Source organism: Dipodomys ordii, unplaced genomic scaffold (assembly GCF_000151885.1).
Source record: "Dipodomys ordii isolate 6190 unplaced genomic scaffold, Dord_2.0 Scaffold42, whole genome shotgun sequence".
In the NCBI taxonomy this organism is placed as follows: Eukaryota; Metazoa; Chordata; class Mammalia; order Rodentia; family Heteromyidae; genus Dipodomys; species Dipodomys ordii.
The window spans coordinates 2897305-2906660 of record NW_012267258.1 but is presented as its reverse complement, the minus strand read 5'-3'; the positions used below and the strand labels follow the sequence as shown (position 1 = coordinate 2906660).

The following is a 9356-nucleotide window of genomic DNA, read 5'->3' as shown; positions in this document are numbered from 1 at the left end:
ACCCTACCACTTGAGCCACAGCACCACTTCCAGTTTTCTAGTGGTTTTTTGGAAATACGAGTCTCACGGACTTTCCTCCCCGGGCTGGCTTTGAACCACGATCCTCAGATCTCAGCTTCCTGAGTAGCTAGGATTACAGGCATGAGTCACCAGTACCCGGCCTTATGCTGTATTATTAATCTTTTGTTGTTGTTGTTGGTTGTGGGGCTTGAATTCTGAGCCTGGGTGCTCTTCAGCTCAAGGAGAACACTCTACCACTTGAGTCACAGCACCACTCCAGGTTTTCTGAGTGGTTTATTGGAGATAAGAATCTCACAGAATTTCCTACCTGGTCTGGCTTTGAACTATGAACCTCATATCTCAGCCTCATGAGTAACTAGGATTACAGGCATGAGCCCCTTGTGTCCTGCTATATTGTTAATTATTTTAACTTTTATTTTTGTTTTTATTTTGTTATTATTATAAAGGTGATATTCAGGGAATGTAGCTTAGTGGTAGAGTACTTGCCTAGCATGCATGAAGCCCTGAGTTCAATTCCTCAGTATCACATAAACAGAAAAGCCATAAGTGGTGCTGTGGTTCAAGTGATAGAGTGTCAACTTTGAGCAGAAGAAGCCCAGGGACAGTGCCCAAACCCTGAGTTCAAAGCCCCAGGACTGGCACAAAAAATTAATTTTAAAAAGTTTTTTTTAAGGTGATATTGCTGCACACTGCTGGCTCACGCCTGTAATCCTAGCTACTCAGAAGGCTGAGATCTGAGGATCATGGCTCAAAGTCAGCCCAGGCAGGAAAGCCTGTGAAACTTATCTCCCATAAACTACCAGAAAACCAGAAATGGCGCTGTAGCTCAAGTGGTAGAGCACTAGCCTTGAGATGAAGAACTGAGTGACAGCGCCCAGACCCAGAATTCAAGCCCCACGGCCGACCAAAAAAAAAAAAAGAGCTGGGCGCCGGTGGCTCACGCTACTGAGGAGGCTGAGATCTGAGGATCGCGGTTCAAAGCCAGCCCGGGCAGGAAAGTTCCTGAGACTCTTATCTCCAATAAACCGCTAGAAAACCGGAAGTGGCACTGTGGCTCAAGCGGTAGAGCGCTCTCCTTGATCTGAAGAGCTCAAGGACAGCGCCCAAGCCCAGAGTTCAAGCCCCACGACTGACAAAAAAAAAAAAAGAAGTGATACTCAGAGGGACTGTAGTTACATAAGTCAAGTAAAAAGTACATTTTTTTATGGTTCTTGAACTTAGGGCCTGGGCACTCTCCCTGAGTTCTGGCTCAAGGCTAATGCTTTACCAATTTGAACCACAGCCCAGTTTTCTGGTGGTTAATTGGATATAAGAGTCTCATGAACTTTGCTGCGGGCTGACTTTGAACCACAAGCCTCAGATCTCAGCTTTCTGAGTAGCTAGGACTCCTGGTGCCTGGTACCTGCCCTAAGAGTACATTTGGGGGGAGGGGCAATACCACCACTTTCCTCTCTCTCTCTCCTAGTTTTTCCTTCCCATCCCCAATCACAAGTTGTGTAGTTCATTTTTAACATAGTATCTCTGCTTTATTTGTTCACTCTTTCTGCCTCCATTTCTGTGCCCCTCCCATTACCTACCCAAAGACAGATAAAGGAACAAACAACACAAAAAAGAAATGTATTATTATTGTTGTCGTTTTTGTTTTTGTTGTTATTTTGTGCTGTTTCTAGGACTTGAACTTATGCCTTGAACTTGCTCAGCCTGCTTGTTTAGCTGGGTCTACTAGTTGAGCTATGCTTTCAAACCAGCATTTTACTGGTTAATTGGAGATAGAGCCTTGCAAACTTTTCTCTTGGGCTGGCTTTGAACCTCCATCCTGAGATCTCAGCCACCTGAGAAACTAGGATTATCAGTGTGAGTAACCAGCACCAAACTTCTAATACCTTATTTCTATTAACTTATATTAAACACAAATTTCACTAATTTTCATATGGCTATGCCCAAATATTGGTAACATAAAGGAAAAAAGTTAAATAAACAACCAAATGATTATTTTTCACCCACTGGGTATTATTCCAGAACCAGGCAATGTGATTGATAGTAGACACAGAGTTTGCTCTTTTGGTTAGTTGGACTGGCAGCAGGGCTCTATTTTGGGGAAAATGCTTGGTCCAAAAATATTTCTAAATATTGATGCCTGTTGTTGCATTACCATTTTCTCCCTTGTAGGTATTAGTTCATATTTTTAAAATATATATCTTTAGAGAGTTAATATTAAGATATGTAATTAACAGATTAGGGTGAATAAATTTGTCAGGCTTTCCCCAACATGATGTTCAGCTAAAAATAGGTTTGGGAAGAAAATAAAAATCTAGGTCTAGGGCTGGGAAGGTGGCTCTGTGGTAGAGCGCTTGCCTTGCATGCATGAGGCATTGGGTTCGATTCCTCAGCACCACATAAGCAAAAGGAAAAAAGTTGGAAGTGGCCCTGTGGCTCAAGTGGTAGAGCGCTAGCCTTGAGCTGAAGAGCTGAGGGACAGTGCCCAGGCCCACAGTTCAAGCCCCACAACCAACAAAAAAGAAAAAGAAAAAAAAAGAAACTAGTGGCACTAGACACAGGTCAAGGACTTTAGGGAGAATGAGGAGGTTATAAAACTCCTTCATAGATTTGAAAATTTCACCATTTTATGTTTAGTGCCATGATATTTGATAGCTAACCATAAGACCTTGAAAATGTATTAGCAACTTGCAGCTCTAAAAAGCACCGGCAGCCAGGTGCCCATGACTCATACCTATAATCCTAGCTACTCAAGAGGCTGAGATCTGAGGATTGCAGTTAGAAGTTAGCCTGGGCAGGGGCTGGGAAGGTGGCTCAGTGGTAGAGCATGCATGAGGCCCTGGGTTCGATTTCCTCAGCACCACATAAGCAAAAAGAAAAAAAGCTGGAAGTGGCGCTGTGGCTCAAGTGGTAGAGCACTAGCCTTGAGCTGAAGAGCTGAGGGACAGCACCCAGGCCCAGAGTTCAGGCCCCACGACTGGACCCAAAAAAAAAAAAAAAAAAGAAGTTAGCCTGGGCAGAAAAGTCCCTAAGAGACTCTTATCTCCAATTAACTACTTAAAAAACCCAAAGTAGAGCTGTGGCTCAAAGTGCTAGAGCACTACCTTAAGCAAAAGAGTTCAGGGAGTGTGCCCAGGCCCTGAGTTCAAGTCCCATTAGTGACCAGAAAAAGAAAAAAATCACCGGCAGAGTGAGACATGGTTCATGCCTGTGATCTTAGTACTGTAGAGGCAAACGCAAGAGAATTTTGAATTCAAGCTCAGGCTAGACTCCGTAGTAAGACTTGACTCAAAAAAAAAAAAGTTTCAGCAGTTTAACTTTATTATGGGAAGCAAAAACTTAATAATGATGGGCTGTGTACTGGTGGCTCGGCCTTAGCAACTCAGGAGGCTGAGATCTGAGGATTTCACTTTGAAGCCAGCCTGGGCAGGAAAGTTCTTGAGATTCTTATTGTTAATCATCAAAAAGCTCAAAATGGAGCTGTGGCTTAAGTGGTAAATCACTAGGCTAGAGCAAAAGAAAAAAAAAATTCAGTGATAGTGCTAGGCCGAGTTCAAGCCCCAGGACTAGCACCAAAAACAAACAAAAAATCCCTTTGAGTTGATATCTACCATGTTCACTAACTGTATATATTTTCAAGTTTATTTTTATTTACTTATCTGTTTTGTGCTGGTACCAGAGTTTGAACTCATAGCCTCATGCTCTCAGCCTTGTTTTTCCAGGACTCTAGTACTATAGCCCAGCATTTCTGCCTTGTCTGGCTTTGAACTATGACTCTCCATGTCTCAGCTCCCTAAGTAGCTAAGAGTAGATGTGTGAAACACTGGTGCCCAGCTTGATTATATTGTTTATTTATTTATTTGCCAGTCTTAGGGCTTGAACTCAGGGGCATAGGCACTGTCCCTGCTCAAGGCTAGTACTCTGAGCCATTTGAGCCACAGAGCTAATTCCAGCCTTTTCTGTTTATGTGGTACTGAGAAATGGAACCCAGGGCTTCATGCATGTTAGGCAAACACTCTACCACTCAGCCACATTCTCAGCCCAATAAAATAATTTTAAATGAAATAAAAACTCACTACAGGCTGGGAAGGTGGCTCAGTGGTTAAAGCGCTTGCCTTGCATGCCTGAGGCCCTGGGTTCGATTCCTCAGCACCACATAAGCAAAAAGAAAAAAGCCGGAAGTGGCGCTGTGGCTCAAGTGGTAGAGCGCTAGCCTTGAGCTGAAGAGCTGAGGGACAGCGCCCAGGCCCAGAGTTCAGGCCCATGCCCGGCCCAAAAAAAAAAAAAAGCTCACTACATTATTTATACTTAAGCCACAACCAAATTATTTTTTCTTTTCAAAGTACTAAATACTTCCTTTGTTTGAACTCAGGGATCTAAGCTTTCTAGACTGTCTTTGTGCCACTTCAGCTATACAACCAAACTGAATACATAAAAAAGTTTTGACACCGAAACAAATCACAACACAACTCTTTAAGACAGGGAATACTTTATTCGAAACCCATCAGAGAAATGGACAGCTTGAGTGTGTGACAGTGTTCATGTTTTAAAGCCTAAGTCAGTGATTGTGTATGACAGCATTCACTGGTACATACAAAAAACTGATTAGACCAAAACTTGCCAATGTTTTTTTTTTAAACAGAATAAGCTTCCCTGTAAAAGCAGCACCTTTGTGACATCTTTCCTTTAGTACTCCTCTCCTTCTTCCTCACCCTCTCCTTCAACAGAATCCACACCAACCTCCTCATAATCCTTCTCTAGGGCAGCCATGTCCTCACGGGCCTCAGAAAACTCTCCTTCCTCCATCCCCTCACCCACATACCAGTGGACAAAGGCACGCTTGGCATACATCAGGTCAAACTTGTGGTCCAGGCGAGCCCAGGCCTCAGCAATGGCTGTGGTGTTGCTCAGCATGCACACAGCACGCTGCACCTTGGCCAGGTCTCCACCAGGAACCACAGTGGGAGGCTGGTAATTGATGCCAACCTTGAAACCAGTGGGACACCAATCCACAAACTGGATGGTACGCTTGGTCTTGATGGTGGCGATGGCAGCATTGACATCTTTGGGAACCACATCACCACGGTACAACAGGCAGCAGGCCATGTATTTACCATGGCGAGGGTCACATTTCACCATCTGGTTGGCTGGCTCAAAGCAAGCATTGGTGATCTCTGCTACAGAAAGCTGTTCATGGTAGGCTTTCTCAGCAGAGATGACAGGGGCATATGTGGCCAGGGGGAAGTGGATGCGGGGATAGGGCACCAGGTTGGTCTGGAATTCTGTCAGGTCAACATTCAGGGCCCCATCAAACCTCAGGGAAGCTGTGATGGAAGATACAATTTGCCCTATCAACCTGTTCAGGTTAGTGTAGGTTGGGCGCTCAATATCGAGGTTTCTACGACAGATGTCATAGATGGCCTCATTGTCCACCATGAAGGCACAATCAGAGTGCTCCAGGGTGGTGTGGGTGGTGAGGATAGAGTTGTAGGGCTCAACTACAGCTGTGGACACCTGGGGGGCGGGGTAAATGGAGAACTCCAGCTTGGACTTCTTGCCATAGTCCACAGAGAGACGCTCCATCAGCAGGGAGGTGAAGCCAGAGCCAGTGCCCCCACCAAAGCTGTGGAAGACCAGGAAGCCCTGAAGACCTGTGCACTGGTCAGCCTGCAAAACACAAAGGGATATAGCTTTTTATGATCATAGTAAATATACTATCTTAAAAAAAAAAATCTGTCCAAGGACTTAGATCTTGAAGTCTCAAGTTCAGTCTCTAGTTTAAATGAAGAAAAGAAAAGGCATTTTAATCAAGTAATCATCTTGCTATCACATTTCAGTTCTCTTTGAAAAAGCAACTTTTCAAATGTCTTTCTTCTATCTGTTAATGAGCTTTCTTCTCAAGAATAAACATAAACATACCAGTTTTCTGATCCGGTCCAAGACGAGGTCAATGATCTCCTTGCCAATGGTGTAGTGCCCACGGGCATAGTTATTGGCAGCATCTTCCTTGCCTGTGATGAGCTGCTCAGGGTGGAAAAGTTGACGGTAGGTGCCAGTTCGAACTTCATCTGCCAAAGGAAGAAAGCAAACCACCTGTCACTAACAACCTGCACAAGCCTGGGCCATCATCAGTGGAGCCCCTGGACAGATCTCTCGCCTCAGAACCTTGGGAAATCCCCTGGGTTAGTTACTGAGGTCAGCTCACCAATGACTGTGGGTTCCAGGTCTACAAACACTGCCCTGGGCACGTGCTTGCCAGCGCCTGTCTCACTGAAGAAGGTGTTGAAGGAGTCATCTCCTCCCCCAATGGTCTTGTCACTTGGCATCTGGCCATCAGGCTGGATGCCGTGTTCCAGGCAGTAGAGCTCCCAGCAGGCATTGCCAATCTGGACACCAGCCTGGCCAACGTGGATGGAGATACACTCACGCTGTGGGAAAGAAAAAAAGGAAAAAATTGAATTAAGCTTCATGTACATTTTGAATTTTCATTAAATATATAAAAGTGATTTCTGGTAATATACAATACATTTGGGGTCATGTCCTGAATAGCACGGAAGTAATTAATGAAAAGCACCTGCTACAAATGCTGCAAATGGGTGTGGTCTAATAATGCAGCTTTGTACTGTTAAGCACATGGTGTCAGCCCATTGTTCCCTTGGCCATACTTGAATAGAAGGCTTGTAATATTTTTAAAATATTCAAAGCACAGATTTTGTAAAATATAATAATTATATTAAATCAGTAGCTGGAATTAATTCAATTGCTTCCTCTAAGTAAAAAAAGAAGGGTTTCTTCCAAATGGGACTTGGTATTTCAGCATGGACATCTGCATTGCAGCTGAGGCTAGAAGCCACACCCTTTTGCAGTCTATCTGCATAAATACTACAGTTAGAAGCTAGACAAGGTCTGCATTGCTGCACGGCTGTATTTGTGGTGCCTGGTGCTAGCCCGTGCTATCTGCTACATTATTTAACAGAGTAAGCTCTATTTTCAGTAATTGCCTATAAGATCTCATTGTGTTCCTTTGCCAGTGTTACTCTTCTACCCTAGTCTGTGACCATGAACTGAAATGAATTAATGAAGATGCACTAGAACAAAAGACAGCTGGATGCAGAGCTAATTCTCCTTTGTCTGCAGTAATTTCACTTATTTTAAAGTTTTCCAAGAATCTTCTTCACTGTAAAACACTGAAAAAACATTAGTATCTTTAAAACAATAGCTCTAAGAGAAACACCAATTTAAAAAAAATTCAGTGAAAGGATAGTGTTTATATAAAACAAAAATAGTATTTTCATCCTGAGTCTTTATTCACGACTTAATATTCCTGTTCTTTTATCGTTTAGGGAAAGTTCTCTTGGCTTTTGGCTACACTTTCATTGTCTGATCCATGGTGGGGGTGGGGGTGGGGGTGGGGTGGGGGTGGAGAAGGGCGTTTCCCTGGTTTCTGACAATCAGAGTACAATTGGGGTCTCACAAAATGGTCTTTTCTCTCTAGCTAACCTTGCAACAACGGGTGTGTGTGTGTGTGTGTGTGTGTGTGTGTCTTTCTGTCTGTCGGTCTGCCTGCCTGCTTGCCAGCCTGCCTCTCTCTCTCTCTCTCTCTCTCTCTCTCTCATGGCGTCTCCATTGTCAGATGAATTGTGCTTTGGATCCAAAAGGGAACAATAATTTCCTCTCAATTTCAACAGTAAGAAGATCAGTCTTTGGAGCCTACAGTTCGGCTAGGATAAAAGGCTTTTTTATTGAAAGTCCCTAAAGAGAGGAGGTTTAGAGAGGGAGGACCCCGCCCAAAACGCCAGAGAAGCAAGAAACAAACAACTCCGCCCCTGCGCCTCCTGGCACTGGCTGTCAGGGGTTCCAACAGAAACTAACCATTTTCCCCGTTAGTGCACGAGTTATCTTTCTAAAACGCTAACACACCCGATCGTAATTTTTTTTTAATACACAGACTCACGGCCTTTGTCCTGTTCCTTCTCTATCGCCACACACACACACACACACACACACACACACACACACACACACACACACACACACTCCTCCCTGTTCCTGGGGACCACGGGACGAAGAAAAGCCCTCCCCGAGCTACAAGAGTCCGGTGCGCGCACACTGACGTCTGGTGCGCACACACTGGCAGGCCGACATCGTCGCCTTCCCTGCCCTAGACAGAAGCTTCGGTCTGGTCAGACGGGTTGGGTCGCTTTGGGTCCCCAGAGTTCTCAGATAACCAAATCTCCCTCGCGCCACCTTTGTTCTTTCCCCCTGGTTTTTCTGTTTGGGGCGCATTGCCCCCTCCTTCTCCCCCGCATTGCGGCAAGGACTTAGATTCAGACAAAGCCTATGATTACCTTTCATCTGAAGAGCTTACAAAAGAAAAGAGTCTAAGATTTCTCCCAAGTAGATTTTCTGAAGACTTGACTCCACCCACCAGCTTCCCAAAGAGGCCGAGAAAAAAGGAATTCTCACCATGTTTGCTGCTTTGCGGCTACAGGACAGATGGCGGCGAGGAGAGGAGGGTTGTTGCTTCTTACAGCGCGACTCTTAGGAGGTCGATGTAAGAGAACCTGCGGCCCAGGGCGGATGCAGCTCCCTATATACAGCTCGGTCACCATGGGGATGGGCCAAGGCCTTTTCCTGTTGGTCCAGACCCCTCAATCTGCCCAGAGAAGCCACGACAGAAGAGTGGTGATTGGTGCAAGCGACATGGGCTGAGGTAATCTCTCCCCCCACCCCTTTTCCCCCTAGCATCCATAGACTGCATCCTTCAGACAAAGAGGCTGTGCTAAGGCCGTCAGCCCAGCATCCATTATGGGGTGGGGTTGGGGAGAAGAGAAAAGGGAAGAAAGAAGACTTGGGTGGGATGATTTTATGTTACTTAAGCCTCAGGCTGCAGTGAAAACGCCCATGTAAGGCTTTCCCTGCCCGTAATCACAGAATTTGTGTTGGGATTATTTATGGAAATGTGTCCCAGCTTCTCCTTCACAGTATACTAAACTCGGCTAGACTTGGTTAGAATTCAACATCCCTAATTGCTTTAAAAATAAAGGAGAGAAGATTCTTGGGAGAGATGTTCAAAATGGCTTGGGTAAATGCGAATTTTTTTTAATTTAAAAAAACGATTCAGATATACAAAATAATTTCTCGAGTTCCATTGATTTATTTTGGCTTACGCATACACACAATTATCTAACCAAAGGTAGGAAATGGCAAGAGAATTCTGGAAAAAGAACACAAATGCTGGCTCATGTAGCCCAGAGGTTGAGTACTTGCTTATCATGGCAGAAGTGTTAGGTTCAATCTCTAGCACCTTCAAGAACACACAGACACACTCAAAAGAG

General features: G+C 44.7%; 1 protein-coding gene across 1 annotated transcript; it reads right to left on the bottom strand.

Annotated features, from left to right (window-relative positions):
- Positions 1 to 4644: 4644 nt before the first annotated feature.
- On the bottom strand, positions 4645 to 8597 carry LOC105987533 (tubulin alpha-1A chain). Its single transcript, XM_013018807.1, has 4 exons — positions 8485 to 8597; positions 6224 to 6446; positions 5938 to 6086; positions 4645 to 5685 (listed from the first exon to the last, which is right to left on the bottom strand). The coding sequence occupies exons 1-4, from the start codon at positions 8485 to 8487 to the stop codon at positions 4705 to 4707; spliced, it is 1356 nt and encodes a 451-aa protein (XP_012874261.1). The 5' UTR covers positions 8488 to 8597; the 3' UTR covers positions 4645 to 4704.
- Between the last annotated feature and the right edge of the window lie 759 nt (positions 8598 to 9356).

Coding starts and splice junctions, on each gene's coding strand:
- LOC105987533 (XM_013018807.1), bottom strand. Junction 6,087..6,223: donor CCTGGAACCCACAGTCATTG/GTGAGCTGACCT, acceptor TTCCTTTGGCAG/ATGAAGTTCGAACTGGCACC. Junction 5,686..5,937: donor TGGACCGGATCAGAAAACTG/GTATGTTTATGT, acceptor TGTGTTTTGCAG/GCTGACCAGTGCACAGGTCT.